Source organism: Meles meles, chromosome 18, assembly GCF_922984935.1.
Source record: "Meles meles chromosome 18, mMelMel3.1 paternal haplotype, whole genome shotgun sequence".
Lineage (NCBI taxonomy): Eukaryota > Metazoa > Chordata > Mammalia > Carnivora > Mustelidae > Meles > Meles meles.
Genome location: NC_060083.1, coordinates 42,494,780 through 42,512,579, shown reverse-complemented (window position 1 = coordinate 42,512,579; position 17,800 = coordinate 42,494,780). Strand labels below are relative to the sequence as shown.

General features: G+C 46.2%; 1 protein-coding gene and 1 long non-coding RNA gene across 3 annotated transcripts; one reads left to right on the top strand and one right to left on the bottom strand.

The window, feature by feature from the left end:
• Positions 1-789: 789 nt before the first annotated feature.
• On the bottom strand, positions 790-12,773 carry MSL1 (MSL complex subunit 1). Of its 2 annotated transcripts, XM_045985188.1 has the most exons (9): positions 12,002-12,773; positions 9,310-9,533; positions 7,884-8,266; positions 5,925-5,972; positions 5,405-5,469; positions 4,709-4,776; positions 3,962-4,086; positions 3,721-3,793; positions 790-3,332 (listed from the first exon to the last, which is right to left on the bottom strand). In XM_045985188.1, the coding sequence occupies exons 1-9, from the start codon at positions 12,767-12,769 to the stop codon at positions 3,242-3,244; spliced, it is 1,845 nt and encodes a 614-aa protein (XP_045841144.1). In that variant the 5' UTR covers positions 12,770-12,773; the 3' UTR covers positions 790-3,241. The 2 variants fall into 2 exon arrangements, with proteins under 2 accessions (XP_045841144.1, XP_045841145.1); XM_045985189.1 differs by lacking the exon at positions 5,925-5,972.
• Positions 12,774-13,488: 715 nt separating this feature from the next.
• On the top strand, positions 13,489-16,256 carry LOC123929485. Its single transcript, XR_006815927.1, has 2 exons — positions 13,489-13,607; positions 14,605-16,256. It is a non-coding gene; the product is annotated as an uncharacterized LOC123929485 (long non-coding RNA).
• The last annotated feature ends 1,544 nt before the right edge of the window (positions 16,257-17,800 follow it).

Here is a 17,800-nt window from a genome sequence, read left to right as displayed (position 1 = left end):
TATCCTTGCTTTTGAGGAACAAGTGTAAGCTCTCTGAATGTTTATATGAAGAGAAGATTTGAGATAGCCACAGCGATCTAACTATTCAAGAGACAATGAGAAAGAAGAATAGATCTTTTTTCATCTCCCTGAAAGGCAAATCAAGAACAAATGGGTTGCAGTTATAAGAAGTTAGATTTTTATCAGTGAGAAAGGATTTTCTATCATTTAGGAAAAAATGCCTAGGGGCGCCCGGGTGGCTCAGTGGGTTAAAGCCTCTGCCTTCAGCTCAGGTCACGATCTCCGAGTCCTGGGATCAAGCCCTGCATCAGGCTCTCTGCTCAGCAGGAAACCTGCTTCCCCCTCTTTCTCTGCCTACCTCTCTGCAGACTTGTGATCTCTCTCTCTGTCAAATAAATAAAATCTTCAAAAAAAAATGCATAGAAAAAAATGAAGAATTAAAACAAAAGCTGGACTTCATTTGTCTGGAATGTTGTGAAGGGGAAATCATGTATTAGGGGTCAGACTAGATGACCTCTAAGGTCTTTTCAACTATGAGGTTTCATTCATTTAGACACCAGGCACCAAGTATCCTATCCTAGGATCTTGTTTTTAAAGTTGCCACTTACCGTATGTGTGAGGGGGAACACAGAACAAAGAGGGATGAAAAACATGCCTTGTGCTTATACACAAAAAAGAAAATGGTGTATTTCTCTATTTTGTGAAAATGATTTCTTTTTCTAATCTTTTAGTATCTACAAGCAGAACTGTTAAATGCTTCCCAATAAATCTAATAAACTGAAGCAGAAGTTCAAAAATTAACAGCCACAATAGTTTATTTACAATTGAACTCTTTATAAGATATTTACAAGACAACCAATTTTACACATCAGAAATGGTATCAAAAGTATGAATTACAACACAGACAACAATATGAAATGGGCATAAAACAAAGCTGAAGTGGACAGACAAGCAATTTCTCTTTTTAATTTATTAACACTAGCTTAAACTTTGTTAAAGAAAGAAACAAAGAACTATGTTTTAGGAGAATTGCAGGGCCTTTGCTGAAGATTGAATTTCACAGTGTTGTATCCCATGTAGGGAAAAAATAAGACTAATTTTCCCCCCACACTCTAACACACTGTAATTTCACTCTTGGAATTTTGCTAATCTACTCTCCAACCTCCTCAACAAACCTCAACATACCCAAATCAAAGGAGAACTGATCTAGAAGAGGGGACAATAAAATGAACGGTCCTAAGTAGAGGGAAAACCAAGGAAATAGAATCCACTTAAGTCTGGCCAGATAGCACCTCATGGATTCCTCTTAGTCTAGCTCAAGTTCAGAATCTGGGGAGTCCCCTGGGCAGGGCACAAAAGTTAAATTTGCAAATCCATATCCAAATTAGGAATCCGACAAATGCTGAAAATCAAGAAGAAAGAGAGGAATCAAGGAACAACGTAAAGAGACACTGATTGGTCTTTTTTCTTCTTGGGCACATTATAAAGGAACATAACATAGGTCAGAGTAGGAAAGCCAAACAGCTTGCCATATTAAAATGATGGAGAACAAAGAAAATCTGGCCCAGTTTTTCTAGAAATCTCCTTCCTCCCCTTAAGGTGTGAGATGAGAGCCCCTAGTGGAGTAAGTCCTATTTCTCTCTACACTCTTACTGCAGTGAAGTTCACAGCAGGTTCCCTTGTGGAGAGCCCACTCTCCTAAGCAGATGGAGTTACAAATGAAAACCCATAGCCACACACACACACACACAAAAGGAGAAATAAAAGCAGCAAGATCATCCAAGAATACTACATGTGCTGCCGGAATAATTCCTTTAAAAGTCAAACCCAGGGAGCACAGATCAACATGTCACAAAAATCTTTAGCAGTGGGAGGCCCCTGAGGAACTTTTCTTTTCTTCCCACAATGGTATCCCCATTCTCTCATGCTCCATTGATGGGCCGGCCACACACCCTACATACCTTGGCTTCTCCTCTAAAAGTGCTAATAATCTGGGGACATATTCTCTTCAAGGATAAAAGCCCCTACCTTCTAGGAGATTAAACCCCTACTTGTTTTCACACAATAGTCATGAAGACTAAAGAAAGGCAATTCCTATATATTTAAGACCAGAGGTCTTGGCTCTATTTTCCTTCCAGATAGTTACAGGGATCTTACACTGAGACCAAAGTGGCCTGGAGTGCTGTCCTGAAATTTTTTAACAAAATGGGAGAGGGGGACCAAGATGATACACATACAAATCTATTTTTACAAAGTGAATGGAGAAGCTCATTAGGTACATCTGTTTGTTTCAAGATGTAGACATTTGCCAGCCAAAGGAAGCACATATTTCCACATACACCCCCCCCACCCTCCCTAAATCTCTATCCCACCACCAAGAGCTCAGCTAAAAGAATAAAGCCCAACTAAGGAATACTTGAGAAGTGATGTGACACAAGGACATCTATACAGGTTCTGGCATGCCATCCTCAAATGTCAACTGCTTTTGTTTAGCGTCATAACTTGCCCTGAACTAACCATCCCCATTCTCTTTTCCAAGGGTTTTATTTCTTGAGGAGTGGGGGAAGAAATTCAGTTGCCCATTAACTAAGAAAATAATCACAGCCCAAATCCCTTCCCACATGGCTTTATCACAGAATAGTTTTAAGAGCATAACTGTCTTTTCAGACATTTATCTGCCAACTTTTCAATCTCTTTTCTACCCTGTGAAGATGACTTGCTTCATCACTTCACTTTTTATTCCTCATCCGGTCCTTAAGCTCATGGTGAGGTTTTGTTTGTTTGTTTTGTTTTAGGGTAAACACCACTATACTCAGACTCTAAGGTAGGGTATACCAGGGCGAGAAGAGTGCCATGCAGGCACAGCTCTAAAGGCAGGGGTTGCTTCATCTTCCACAAGTCTAATGAAGAGAGTCCTTTTACCCCTCTAACGTAGGCAAATGTATAGAAGCAGACCCCTGAGGCTTCCGAATCTGCCATCCTATAGATTTAGCTTGAGAGCTCATTTCCCCAAAAAGGGAAAAGAAATCCCAATCACCATCCATAATTCACAATTAGCCCAATGAAAGAGTTTTTGTGAAATCAGAGCGATGAAAACAAAACAAGATCAAGGGAATATGGAAGGGCATTATCAGTGAATGATAACATACATGAGGACATAGGTCACATATACAGGTCTCTGCCATTCTCTGGGAATGGCATGCTACAACTATCTGAAGACAGAAGGTTCTTGCCAGCCCAGCTATTTCCTACACGTCCGGTGAGGTGTTTGCTTCTTCTGGATCTCCAACCTGCATCGACTACGCTCATCCAACCAGGGCAGCTCAAAATTCCTGGCAAAGAAAGGGTAAGGAAATCAACTTGGAAGACGAGAAGGGATTCAGTGTGGACAAAAGATTAACTCTAAAAAGATACTCTGCCCCTCACCACTCCCAACCTTGACTCTCAAGTTCCAAATTTAGAATCTTTCCTGTCTCAAAGCCAGAGAAACAGTGTGCTATTAAAGTGACGAAATAATCTCTTTCTAACTCAAAAAGCAGTCCTTCTAATTATTTTATCACTGCAAGGGTTAGTTGCCCAGATAGACTCTTCTGTCAAAGAGTCATGACTATCCCTGAGCCACCTGTTCCACCTTTTATCTAGGCTTTTATGAGGTCTAAAAAGGAGGTAAAGTGCAGGCTACCTGGGAAGGGAGGAGGGGGTGAAAACCTTTATACTTACTGTGGAGTTAATTTGGGTAATGGTCGTCCAAATGCTACAACAGGCAAGAAGGGGGTAATCATCAAACTTTCAACTATGGAAGAAAGCCAAATGGGACCTTGTTAGTGACACAGAGGGGAAATCTCTGGCAACTACACCTGCTCCAAAATGCTGTTCATTCATTCAGAGCAAGTTTGTACCCTAGAGCCTCGCACCCTTTTCCTTCTTTGAAAAACCTACTCTTTTAGATAGACAAACTTACCGTCATCTGGCTCAGGGAAAAATGAGGTAACCTCAGGCTCAGATTCCTGAATTCCTTTCTTTTTATACATTCTGAGCTGCAGTCGTTGTAAAATTCTTTGTTCCCTGATCCTCTGAATATCCCATCTGGGAAAAACAAACCAGACAAAACAAAACAAACAAACAAATCCAGTATTACTGAAAACCTGCTCTATAAAAGCAACTGACACAATCCAGACACTAGGGAGACCTGTGCTGACTCTTCTTCTTCTTTCTTTTTTAAAGATTTTATTTATTTACTTGACAGAGCACAAATACGCAGAGAGGAAGAGGCAGAAGGAGAAGCAGGCTTCCCACTGAGCAGGGAGCCCGAACCGGGACTTGATCCCAGGATTTGGGATCAGGACCCAAGCTGAAGGCAGATGCTTAACTGACTGAGCCACCCAGGAGCCCCTGTGCTTACTCTTCTTAATGGGGTGGGGAGGGTGGGGGTAGTAAAGTGAACTGTCTGCCAGGTCAGGAAAGAGCTGTTTAGGTCCAGCAGTCCAAATCACGCATTGATGTTCCACAGAGAGTGGAACTGAGGAAGGGCATACACAAAGAAAAAGAAGCCAAACATCTTTACAACTACCACTTCAAACGAAGATACTCAACCAATTGCGATGGCAGTAATTTAAGGGTGTTAAGGGCTCCAGGACTTTTCAGAGCATGGATGAGAGAAGTTAGGGTCCAAGGGCTCAGCTGTTCCAGGATGAGTATCTCGTCTCACCTTTTCCTTCTCTTCTCATCCAGCTCCAGTTTTGCATGCCGCTTCGAAAACACACTGTCATCCAGGTTCTGTGTAAAGAACAGCAGCTGATAAACAATTTATCATCATGTGACACGTGTATACGGACTCATTTCCAGCTTCCAGGAATGTCAAATCTTTTCCCTGCAGGTCCACCTGAGTCTGTAAGTTCTATGGATGTCATGGGAACCTCTTGGTAACGGAATCAACAAAACACATACTCCTCTCCCCACACCCACCCTTGCAGACGGTCCAAACTTCAAAATTATTTAACTTTCCAAGGTGAAAATCATGTCAAACTGAAACAACCCCTGAGGCTTGAGGTAGGGAGGCAGTCCTCCCTACCTCCATGCCTTGCAAGAGTCTGAGTTTTAAGAGTCAAATGAATCTGAAATACATAATTTTGTTGCTGAGTGGCACATTCGAACTTTTCTACTTAGCATGAAATTTCATTTTGTTTTGAACACTGCCTAGCTATTTCTTTTTGAATAAATCATTTAGCCACTCTGAAACTCAGTTTTCTATATAAACAAGAGTTGGGCTAGATAATTGCTCAAGTTCCGTTCTGGCTTTAGAGTTATTTAACCCATCCATCCTGTCACTATAACACATTCAAGTTAAACCTCCATTTCTACTCTGTCCCTCACTTCCCTCTGCTGACAAGTCTTGGGTACCTACCTCCAAAAGGTCTGAAGGATTTGGGTCCCTTAGAGGCTCTACTGAGTGGTCCCTCCAAGAAGGAACTGAAAAAAAAAAAAGAAAGAAAAAGAAAGGGAGGAGGGGTGGAACCACCCTTAAATCCAAAGTCACACAACCCTCCTACTATTCACTAGGACAAGAGGCCTCTCCCCAGATAGGACAAAGTTACCAAGTGATAGGAATCCATTCTATGGCCTCACCTGAAGCCACATTCAGTGTCCTCGCTATGGTATAAAAGAACCTAAAATGCCATTGCAGTCTGCCAAACACAGGAGCACAAAAAACCCTAAGCCAATACCTGACAATTCATATAATGGATGCTATTGCAGTTCCTGAAAAACAACTGAAATTTGTAGTCATTTTGAAGTCTATAGTGTAATCATACACCAAAGAATCTCACTCTCCCACATCCAGCTGATGGGGAACACAGCTCCCAACCATCCACCATCCCACCAACCCCCACCCCAGGCCCAGCCAGCACAATTCCTATTCTACTCACCAGCCAAGACTGAAGTTTCTCCTGCAACACTTGATGGCATCAGACACCCTAAATAATGCAGGAAAGAAGAATCATCTCAGTGTAAAAAGAAAAAAAGCCCACACCCAAAATGGAGGAAAGGATCATCACTGAAGTTCTCACTAGGAAGCCATTTTGGTTTTTTTGAGTTGCTCTTTTGAGAATTTCTCTCTGGGGGAGGGGAAGAGGGAACAACAGACAAAAGAAAAGAAAATAAGCCCACCACTTTTTTTTTTACACTGAGACGACTTCTTTTCTTCATTATTTAGGGTGGTTTCCCTGCAACAGTTGATGGCCAAGGATATCAAACCTTAAACTCAGAACATGGCAGGTGAGTAAAAGTTGACCCTATTTTTCAAATAAAAGATCAGTGTTCTCAAAACTTACATATGTAGTCTTCTTAAACAGCTCCCTCCTCCCTCCAAACAAACTACCTTGCTGGTCCAGCCTGAACAACATGCACAAAGACTTTGGCTTCCTTAGAACAAGCCATTGAGCTTCCTCTTGAGATAGGGGCAGCAAGAATAAGGATTCACACGTTTATTCACAACTCAGACTCCTCAAAGGGCTGGGATTCCCCCCAATCAGACTCTTTCTGTACTGCTATCCCCACAATCTCAGAGGTGTTTGGATTTTCTGTACTAGGGCAGAGAGGGTTTTCAAAACAGCCAGTCAAACAGAACAGCTCTGGACCAAGCCATTTCCCAATCCCGGATGGGAAGTTGCTTCACAGTTTCTCTTAAGTTGTTACACAGCATTGCCATGGCAGCAAGAAGGTTAACGGTTAAGGATGAACCTGTTCAACTGACTGAACCAACAAAAAACCTGAACCTAGATCAGGATCCTGGTCTAGCTCATGTACTCAAGTGTGAGGCCTAATGAATTTTAGATAGTTAAGAAGAGTAATCTATCTTCCCCCACTTAATTTTGTCATCAGAACAGCCAAACAAAGCCTGGAGAATGCTCTTGTCTTATTGGAATGGATTCCCATCCCCATCCCTGCTAGGGCAAGATACAGTGGTAGAAACCTGGGGCTGTGGCTCTATTCAAGAAGACTTCCCCCGCCATCACCCCGGAGCGCCCGCAGTGACTGTCACAGACTAACATTACACAATTGAAGGCACATTGCAGTTACTGGTTGATGTAGGAGATAGGGGAGCATTTCTGTGTGGAAGCCATAAAGAAAAAAAAAGGGAATGAAGCCCAAGGTCCCGTACCCCACACCCTCCCCAAGCAGCTCAGATATCCCAAGATAGTCCTTATTGTTTGAAAAATAGTTTGTAGACCATTTTATTTAAATATATGAACAACCAATGGGCTACTGCAATCCAAGTAAACTCTTCACATTTAGAACCTTTGTGAAGTATAGTAAGATAAAGTAAGACTGTTGGTCTTTGGCAGATTCCTCCTGCCCCCCAGACCGGGACATAGAGATACAGATAAATGTTTATAAAGTTAAAGAGCGGAGGCCCAGGTGAAATTCCCCACCCCAAGCTGGCTCCCCAACCCAAAAATTACCATTGGCCCCTGAGAACACCCAAAGACCACCCTCCCAGGTTTCACACAATATCAATTGCAGGAACAGTCGTGCATGGCAAAGTATAAGTTCTATGCATTTCACAGCACAGAAAACCCTTCTTTCAGAGGGCATGCAAGTTGCTGGAGATTACACCCCCAAGTCTGGTGCTCTTGTGATGAGCAACTTACTGGCAAACACATCTCCCAGTGTTGTAAGCAGGCAAATACATTGAGCACATTTTGCTGTAATTCCATCTATTTGCAATGCCTGCACAGTGTCTGTCTCTGGCTGTTAACTTACTCATTCTTGACAGAACTCTGCTTTATTGATTGCACTTTTTTAAAAATGCCAAAGGCATTTTCACACTTGTTAGCTTGACCGCCACCACTAGGGTATAAGAGCAAGTGTTCTCTATGCCTTACTTGCTACAGTCTCCTCCTTCTTTGGAGAGGATTCCCGTAATGGTAACGGTGATGGGGGAGGCTGGTGCCAACGACACAAATACATTTCTGTGGTGGAAAGGTACGGCAAATCTTCTATCTCACTTGAGAAGGCTTTCTCCTTGGGATGGGTGCTGGGTCCCTTCTGGGGAGTGGAGAGTCTTGGCGGGGTGTCCACTGAAGACCGGGGCTTTTCTGGAGTTTCTTGGCTCCTCAATTCACGTTTACAAACAGTTTCAGATAAGGAACCACAGGGTTCCTCTTTAATGGGAGAGTGCTTAGGAGTTTTTGTTTTGACTTTTGAAAATTCAGGAGCCAGCTTTTTAACAGGAATCTTTCTTTCTGTACTTCCAAATGGGGATTTCCTATTAGATAGGGAAGAAAACATTATAAAATGTATTGACTCTTGATAAAATCTTATTTGATTACATTTGGGGGCAAGAGAACAAACAAGTTCAGGTATCTAAATATCTAAACATCTGGTTCAGTTGGTAGTCACAAGCAGGAACAGCCTCATGCTTACCAGTATAAATAACAGGCCCTCAGTTAAGTGTTTGTTGAACAAGTGAGTTTCCATGCTTAAGAACCTCTAATAGTATCTTATTGCATCCTAAATCTAAGAAGGTTCCTATTTTATTCAAGACCCTTTAGCTAACATTAGGTGCCACTACTCTGTGGCCTATTTCATTCCTATCAACCAGAGACCTGTCTCTTATTTTTTCCTCAAATTCTATACCACATTAATTATAATCTCTATTTCTTTCTTCTTGCTATCTTTTGGCTTTTTCCCACCAATCTCCTCCCCTCCACCACTATTCCTAGAATGCCACCTCCTTTCCTTTTTACCAACCTAAATTCTATACTTCTTTTTCAAGATCCATCTCCTCCTTAAAGTTTCACTATTCTACCTCAGAATAATCTTTAATGTCTCTGAATCTTACAAAACTCAGTTTATATCACTGTTGTCTACTTTCCTATTTTATTGCAACTGAATTCCAAGTTTCTAAAACTTACACCACCTTCACAACTAGTCTGACTTATCTCTTTGGGTCCAAGGACAGTCAGATCTTACTTCTTTATCCACTACTACCTAACATGATGAAAGAATTTAACACTTCCTAATTTGAAGTGAACTGCTATAGTTTTAAGAAACTCAGCCATCACATTTGTTGCCCATTCTCTTTATGATGTACTCTACATTCTGTAATTACTTCTGTGACCAAAATGTTCCCAATAGATTTTTATAGCCTGCAAGAATGTTTCACGATAGTTTCTCAGCATGGAAGACCTCATAATTCAGGATATGGTGGTATTAAAACTAATTCATAAATCCTAATCCCCTTCTCTCAGTCACTGGGAACACATGTCCTCATCATGTCCAGACAGTGTAACAAAGTTATCAGCACACCTTTTGTGTCCCTTTCCACTCCGCCCACAAGAGAAAGGCTTGGGAGGCAGAGTCTGGGATGTCTCGGAAAGCTCCGGCTGGCACTCCAGTTTAATTTTCTCGGATAGCTCCGTTTCCTCTCTCTCTTCAGTTTCATAGCCCTGAAACAGCTTGTGCCTTTCTTTCTCGTTATCCTTCTTTACCAGCTGCATCCGCCTTTCCATACGTTCAATCCGAGCAAGGAGCTAAAAGAAAAGAGTGCCAAAATGCAGACTTAAAACACAAAAAAATTACACCCAGGTACTTAGCCCCATTTAGGCATCAGTATGGTCTTCTGCCTCTTTCCCTGGACCATAGTAATTCAACTTATTTTTAAGAGACAGGCATTAATCTCAATAGTTTTCCTTAAACACAATACAGAAGACGAGGTACTCTGCTTAATTTTAGGGCTAATCTAGCTGAAGAGGGGCATGGGGGAACTTGTAGTTCATTCTTTTGAAAGAAGATCCTCTTCTCTGGGAGGGGCCACAACATGCCTTTCAAATGGCATGGTCTCTCTACTGCTAATCATGTGGCTCCAAGTCAGTTTGGGAGTTTTCCAGAATTAACCTTATGTTCTTTTAGGAGGCCCTAGGTTTCTCCAAATCCTATCCTTTCAACTTTCTCTCCAAAATGCTATACACAAGGGCAAAGTCCAAACGGTATATTGAGAAGGAATGAAAAGCTCACAGTCACAGTACCATGAGGGATTGCAGTGTTATGTGAAAGGGGTGTGCAGGGCATTTAAACAATGAACACTCAATTTGGAAGAATTATAACCAGTACCCATAGTCCCACTGATCATGCAATATGCGTATTTCTTTGCACTTGACATAACAAGAAAAAAATCTACCTATTTATCTAAATATTAATTAAGCCAAATCTTTAACTTTAATTAAAGGAGAACTACATAATCAAACTGAAAATGGACATCTATTATCATTGAAAACTTCACATTTAGAACGTTCTGAGAAAAGGTGCCAACTATGCTACTTAAAACACTACAGTGAGAATTTTATTTGGGTAGACAGCAATATTAATGTTCTCTTCATTATATCTACTTAGCTGCAGAGATTTTGGTAGAGGCCAAACAACAACTGGAATAAGAAACAAGCTTAAGCAATGCTAAGACTGCAATACACAACAGAAACAGTGAATGCCAAGTTCAGACTGATACTCTATCCTTAACTCACCCCACTTTTCCTGCCTGGGGAAGTCTGCAAAGGGGTCACTACCTCAGGAACTGAGCAGAAACCTCCACAATCAGCAGAGAGCCCCCATGTCACCCATACTGTCATTTCATTTCATCTTGTTTTGATTCACAGCCTTAACATTACTTAACCATGGTCTGTGGGTGACATTTCCTTGATTTCTTTCCCTTCACTGGTCCTTCTCTTCCCGCCTCCCCCATGTAAGGATATGAGGTGTTGTAATTACAGTACCATCACACCCCTAGACTGCAGTACAGGAGCTGGGCAGTGCCACCTCCATGTTGAGTAACTTCCACAAATCAAGACCATGAGATATTTTGATGAGACCTGCCCCAGCTCCCATTCCACCTTGCAGAATGCATTCTCCAATAAAAGAGCCCGATGCCTGATGCGATTCATTTGTAAAGCAAACAAAATGAATAGCCCTCTGCTCCCCTGCTTAGCCCTTGTGCGCACACAACGCCAAAGAGAGAGAGAGAGAGAGAGAGAGGGAGAGGGAGAGGGAGAGAGAGACTGCTGCAGCCTGAACACAACAATTGTAGAAACCATGTTTATTTTTAGGCAGCTGTGAGGTATGCTAGCACAGTAATACCCACCGCCCCCCCACATACACACAGCTTTCCTGGTACCTGAAAGAGTATGTTTTAACGCATAAGGTGCTTTTGACTACTGCTGCAGTGAAAACAAGCCTATATAGTCGTGCTCCTCAGAAGTACAAAGAAATAATAAACTACTGCCCTACTATCTTAAGATTCTAAAACAGGGATTTTGGAGGGAGGGGGTCTACTTAGTACATTTAATAAACTCACTTTCCCCTGATGCCTTAAAATCTACCAACCTTCAACACCATGCTTATACAAGGGAGCTAGTCAGTGGGTCATGTTTTATAACTCAGATTCTTATTCAAAACCGTCTGAAATCAAAGGCGGTGATTCTCTTCATATCATTTAAGAAAACTAAAACAGGATTCCACTGTGCATCACCGCTACCTCTCTGGCAGTTAAAAGGCCTACTGCCCTCCTATCTAAAGATGCTACAGCAGTGCAACAGCTGCTCTGCCCCTCTCTAAAAATGCATTTCTAATGCAAAAGCTTTCATTTAACCCCTTTCATAAAGCCACCACATATGCATCCCACCTTTACATATTTAACCCTTCACAAATCAGGTCTTTTCCCACCCTCCACGTCTTTCCCACAAGTCTGGGACTGTCATTTTAAATTAACCCTTTGGCAACTGAACCCTCCCCTCCCCCTCCCACTGGGAGGTTGCCCTTTAACCCTTCTCTCCAATCCAACGTGTCTGTGAGCCTGGTTCCCAAGGACCCGACACTTAAGATACTCCTTTGCTGGTGGCCAACCCCCTTACCCCTAACCAAGGGATACCTTAACCTCCTACAGCCCCCTTCCCCCGAGCATGCGCACAACCCGCTCGTCGTCCCGAACGTAAATTAACCCCTCCCGTACCGTGTCTCTCTCTGACTTCAGCTCCTCGATCTCCTTTTCCTTGGCCTGCAGCTGCTGCTGCTGCTGTTCGATGAGGTCCAATTGCAGCAGAAGAATCTGTTTGAGGCAGGCGGCCTGACTGGAGGCTCCCGAGCCGCCGCCACCCCCGAGAGGGCTCTTCCTCATACTCTTCCATCTGCCCTCGCTGGCCGCCAGGGTCCCGGCGGTGGCGGTGGGCGCGAGGGGTGGCGGCCCCGGCAGAGGTAGTGGTGGGGGTCCCGCCGGGTCCGAGGCGGTGGCAGCTGGGGGAGCCGCCCCACCCTTGTCCCCAGCCCAGGGCGTAGGCTCTTTGGCCGCCGCCACGAGAGAGCCCGTCTGAATGGGCAGCACCGCCTGATACTTAGGTCGGGGACTGCAGCCGGCTCCCGCGGCCGCTGGCTCCCCCCCAATGCCGGCTTGTTTGGTGGCCGGGGGCGGACAGGGCAAGGGCACCGAGCCGCCCCAGCTCTCTTCCTGCTGCCCGGGGGCCGCCCCGGCCGGGAGTAACAAGCCCCGGCCCTTGCCGCCGCAGCCGGCCGGGGAGGGCGCGGGGCTCCCGCCCTGGGAGGAGGCCAGCGGGGGCCCCGGCTCCTTGAGCTTACGGTGCCGGGGGAGGAAGTGGGCTTCGGCCGCCCCGGGCTCGTCCTCGGGCCCGCCCAGCGCCGCAGCCCGCTCGTAGTCCAGTCGCTGCTCAGGGTTGCCGCCGGCAGGGGCCGCGGCCGCCTTGAACACTGCGGATCTCATGGTCATAGTGGTCCGGAGCAGCGCCAGGGACCGAGACGGAGGAGGGGGTGGGGAAGGGGCGAGGTGTGGGGGGTCGAGGACGGAGGAGGGGGAGGGGAGTTTGGCGGGCTCGCCTCAGCAGCGCGGCAGCAGGCCTTGGCTAGCGCGGCTCCTCCGGGGCCCGGGCGCCATCCCGCCGGCGTGCGGAGAAGTGGAGGCCGCGGCTGAGGCCCGCCGCCGGCCCATGGGGGCCTCGCCGCCGCCTCTGCTGCCGCCGCCGCCGCCTTCGCCTCAGAGGCAGGAGCTCGCACCCAGCCGCCCCCGAGCTCATCCCCGGAGCTCGCTTCGGCCCCCCCTGGCCCGGCCGGGCCCGCCTCGTCTCCCCACCCCACACCCCCCCTTCCCCGCCCCGGCCCCCCGCCCCGGAGCTCGCCTCAGCCGCCCCGAGCCTCCATTTTCCCCCCGCTCCTCCTCAGGAGGGGTGGGAGGGATGGGTCCGCCCAAAGCCCTCCTACTCCGGGAGGGGGTCTGTCGCCTCCCCTGGGGGTCTCCGCGGCTCGGGGTCCCCCTCCCCCACAGTCACCCCCGGCGCCTCAGCGTTTCCCTTTAAAAAAAACGGAGCCGCTCGCAGCCGCCACCGCCGCAGCCGCCGCTGACCGGAGGGCGCATGCGCCGGGCGGGGAGCGGGCGGGAGCGAACCGGGAGCGGAGAGGAGGGAGGCGGGCCGCACTATTGTGAAAGGGGCCGCCGGCGCCTCGAGGGGGGCGGGGAAGGGGCCGCGGGGGCCCTGGAGGCTAGGGGCCGGCGAGGGGAGGCCTGGGATGAGGGGCGAGCACCGAGAAGCCCGCGGAGGAGCGGGGCGAAGGTGGGCTGCCGAGGGAGGGGCGAGCCGGGGGAGGGTCAGGAGGAGGGAAGAAAGGGCGAGGGCGGCGACGGGCAGATGGAGAATGCGGAGGCTCGCCGGGAAAAAGGAGAGCGAGAGAATGGAGCGTAGAAGAGGGCAGGGGGCTTCAGGAGGCAGACGCGTCCTTCGGGGCAGTAGACCGAACGCTCCACGTACCCGGCCTGCGCTGGCCGGCCCCTTCCCCCGGCACCTTGGCAGCCAGCCCGGCCCTCGCCGGAGGGGCCCCGCGGCCCCCGCAGCCCCGCAAGCCTCCTGGACCAGAGTCAGGATTCGGGCTCCTGTCTGAGCCTGTGGGTGTTTCTTGGGGGTAGAATTCTAACCCCTCCACTCCCTCCACTCCCCACCAGCTCCACTCTGGTCTGGGAGAGAATGAATTTCTTTGTCTCTGAGGGATCCAGACCAGAAACGGAGGGACCTCTGGTTCCCAGAGGGAGGAAAATCCATGATGTCTGCTGCCTAGGGAGTTCTTGCCACAACCTCCCTGGAATGAAGTATTGCGAACTACCAACAGTTATTTCCCAACGGCTATCTCCCCAGCCTTCTTAAGTCACTTCTAGCATCTGCTGGAGGTTCATGAAGGGTCAAAGCCAAAAGGAAATCTCGGAAGAGATATTTATCACTTTTTTAAAAAAGTTTATTAATAATCTACACCCACCGTGGGGCTCGAACTCAGGACCCCGAGATCTAGAGGCACCTGCGCCTCCGCCGTATTCAACCAGGCTCCCCAGGGATTTTAATTTTTACTGGGAATAGGAACCTTTAGGGTATTCTCTTATGCGGAGCACTTGTTTCAGTCTCTCAATGTTCATTGTATGTGTGTGTGTGTGTGTGTGTGTGTGTGTCTGAATTTCCATGCAACTTCAGCCAACAAGTCCTCAATTCCTCCTGGAAAAACTTTTTTAAAAAGAGTTTCAATTGATTGTTTTTCTTTTCTGTTGAGGTGTATTTTTTTTTTCAGTCTATATGAAAATGGAGATGACTAACTTCTTTGGCCTAATATGAAAACCTCTAATTAAAACTGTGTCTTGGCCTTGAGGGCCCAAAGCACGAAGCACTGGAAATTTTAAACAAGTGGGTGTGAATATGTTAAGAAGCCAAGAGAACCCCAGCCCCCTTCCACCAGACTGTATGGCCTAAGATCTGCAAGGAAAGTATTGGGGTTAGTGATACCAATAAAGGGGGTGCTGGGGCGGTGGGAGGCCATAGAATATGGTGGTCTCTTTCAGTGTTTAGACTTTGAGTACCATCTTTAACTGATGTCAAACTCCCAAATTTAGGGGCAACTGGGTGGCTCAGTCTGCTCAGGTCATGATCCCGGGGTCCTGGGAACGAGGAGCCCCACATTCGCTCTCTGCTTGGCAGGGAGCCTTCTTCCCTTCCTCTCTTTCTGCCTGCCTCTCTGCCTACTTGTGATCTCTGTCAAATAAATAATAAAATCTTAAAAAAAAAAAAAACACTCCCAAATTTATATCTTCTTCCTGGATTCATCCCCTAATTCCAAAATTGTATATCCACTTGCCTAGGAGACATATCCACTTGGATGTCTAATCGGCATTTCAAACTTAAACCTAAAATTGTGCTCCTGAACTTCCCTCACCCAAATTCTGCTTCAATAGCCTTCCTCTCCTTTCTCACCCCATATCCAGTCAATTTCCAATTCCATTGCCCTTAAAAGTATATATCCGGAATCCCACACCTTCACACACCTCCACAACTTCCACGTTGCTCGAAGGTAGAGTCCTATTCAATGCACTTTTTTATTGCTGTAACCTCATAATTAATCTCTCAGTTTCAACCTTTGCCTTCCCCCACTTATGTCTATTCACAACATAGCAGCCATAGTGATCCCGATAAGATGTGAGTGAGATCATGTTCTTTCTCTGCTCAAAACCTTCTCATGCCTTTCCATCTTACCCAGAGGAAAAACAATCATAATTACGGCCTACACGATCTGCCCCCCCCCCCACTTCGTACTGCTCTCTGACTTGGACTGCTACTCTTCTTCCCCCTAATTGACTGCCCTTCTGCCACACTTGCCTCTTTGCTGTCCTTCAGACACACCTGGTATGTGTCTGCTGAGGTCCTTTCACTTGCTATTCCCTCCACTAGGATCACTCGTCTTTGCAATATCCATATGCCCTCTTCTCTGGTGATATTCCTGAATATAATCTTTTTTAAAAAATATTTTTTTAATTTATTTACAAATTAAGACAGAGCAACAGCGAGCACAAGCCCAGAGGAGAGGGAGAAGCAGACTCCCTGCCGAGCCGAAAGCCCGATGTGGGACTCCATCCCAGGACCCTGGGTTAATGACCTGAGCAGAAAGCAGACACTCAACCAATTGAGCCACGTGGGCACCCCTGAATGTCATCTTTTCATCAGACCTTCTCTGGTCACGTTATGTAAACTCATACCCTCCTCTAAACTCCCTCTTCCCCCTTTCTGCTTTATTTTTCTTCTTAGTACTTATTACCTTCTAACATAATCTACTTTGTTTATTGTCTTCTTTCACTAAAATATAAGCTTCATGTTTTGTTCACTGCTGTACCTTCAGCACCCAGAATCTTAGTCTGCACAAAGTCGGCACTTAATAAATATTCATTGAATGAATAAATGAGCTGTGTAGATGTATTAAAAGAAAGCACCTTCCCTTGACCTTTAGCTCGGTTAATGAGTGGTAGTTACATTGATATTAATATAGTGTAAAAGATAGTGAAGCCTGGGAAGAATAAAGTTGTCTTGGAGTACAGAGATAGAACATACTATCTTCTGGAAGGAATTGAAGAAGTGGCAACTGAGATGTGTCTTGACATTTCAGGAAGACATAGGAAGACATTTCAGACAAATGAAAACTACAAAGGCATGGGATGAAAGGATAGGTTGGAGTAAGTGAGAGAAATTGACTGAAGTTTAGCTTGAATAGTGCAGAGTATAGAGAATAAAGCAGGTAAGATGGGTTGAGAACAGATTATGAAGGTCCAGCTAAGGAATGTTTAGTTTATTAGCCAAGTTGAAATATCAAAGGATTTCCAGCAAAGTATAGAATGACCAGATTTGTTTTTGAAAGGTAATTGAAATATTTATAATCTTCACCTAAGGAATCAGAAACACTGGGGTGGGACTTTGCAGTCCATGGTTTTATTTTTTTTTTAAGAGTTTATTTATGGGGTTCCTGGGTGGCTCAATCGCTGGACATCTGCCTTTGGTTCAGGTCATGATCCCAGGGTCCTGGGATCGAGCCCTGCATCGGGCTCCCCACTCAGCAGGAAGGCTGCGTCTCCCTCTCCCACTCCCTGCTGCTTGTGTTCCCTCTTTCACTGTCTCTCTGTCAAATAAATAAATAAAACCTTTTTTAAAAAAGTTTGTATAGGGGCGCCTGCGTGGCTCAGTGGATTGGGCCGCTGCCTTCGGCTCGGGTCGTGGTCTCGGGGTCCTGGGATCGAGCCCCGCGTCGGGCTCTCTGCTCTGCGGGGAGCCTGCTTCCTCCTCTCTCTCTGCCTGCCTCTCTGCCTACTTGTGATCTCTCTCTCTGTCAAATAAATAAATAAAATCTTTAAAAAAAAAAGTTTATATATTCATGAGAGAGAGAGGGAGAGGGAGAAGCAGGCTCACCGCTGAGCAGGGAGCCCAGTGCGGGGCTCCATCCCAGGACCCTAGGATCACAAGCTGTGCTGAAGGCAGATGCTTAACTGACTGAGCCACACAGATGTCCCAGCAGTCTGTGTTTTAACAAGCCCTCCATTTTTTGAATGCCCCTCAAATTTGAAAAGTTTCCAGGGCTTGCCAACCCATTTTATTTTTTTTTAAAGATTCATGTATTGGGGCGCAGGTGGCTTAGTGGTTGAGCATCTGCCTTCCACATGGGTCATGGTCTCAGGGTCCTGGGATGGAGCCTTGCATCAGGCTTCCTGCTCAGTGGGGAGCCTGCTTCTTCCTCTCCCTCTGCCTGCCGCTCTCCATGCTTGTGCTCTCCCACTGTCTCTGTGATAGATAGATAGATAGATAGATAGATAGATAGATAGATAGATAAAATCATTCATTTTGGGAGGGGGCAGAAGGAGAGGGAGAGAGAATCTCAAGCATACTTCCATGCAGAGCATGGAGCCCAACATGGGGCTCCATCTCACCCAAGATCAAGACCTGAGCCAAAACGA

What these genes read in the sequence shown, in the direction of transcription:
- MSL1 (XM_045985188.1), bottom strand. Translation starts at nt 12,769, where the DNA reads ATGACCATGAGATCCGCAGTGTTCAAGGCGGCCGCGGCCCCTGCCGGC. An exon ending in GAAGGAGGAGACTGTAGCAA is followed by an intron (nt 5,973 to 7,883) that starts GTAAGGCATAGA and finishes TGCATTATTTAG; the next exon opens with GGTGTCTGATGCCATCAAGT. An exon ending in GATGAGAAGAGAAGGAAAAG is followed by an intron (nt 4,087 to 4,708) that starts GTGAGACGAGAT and finishes TGTTTTTCCCAG; the next exon opens with ATGGGATATTCAGAGGATCA.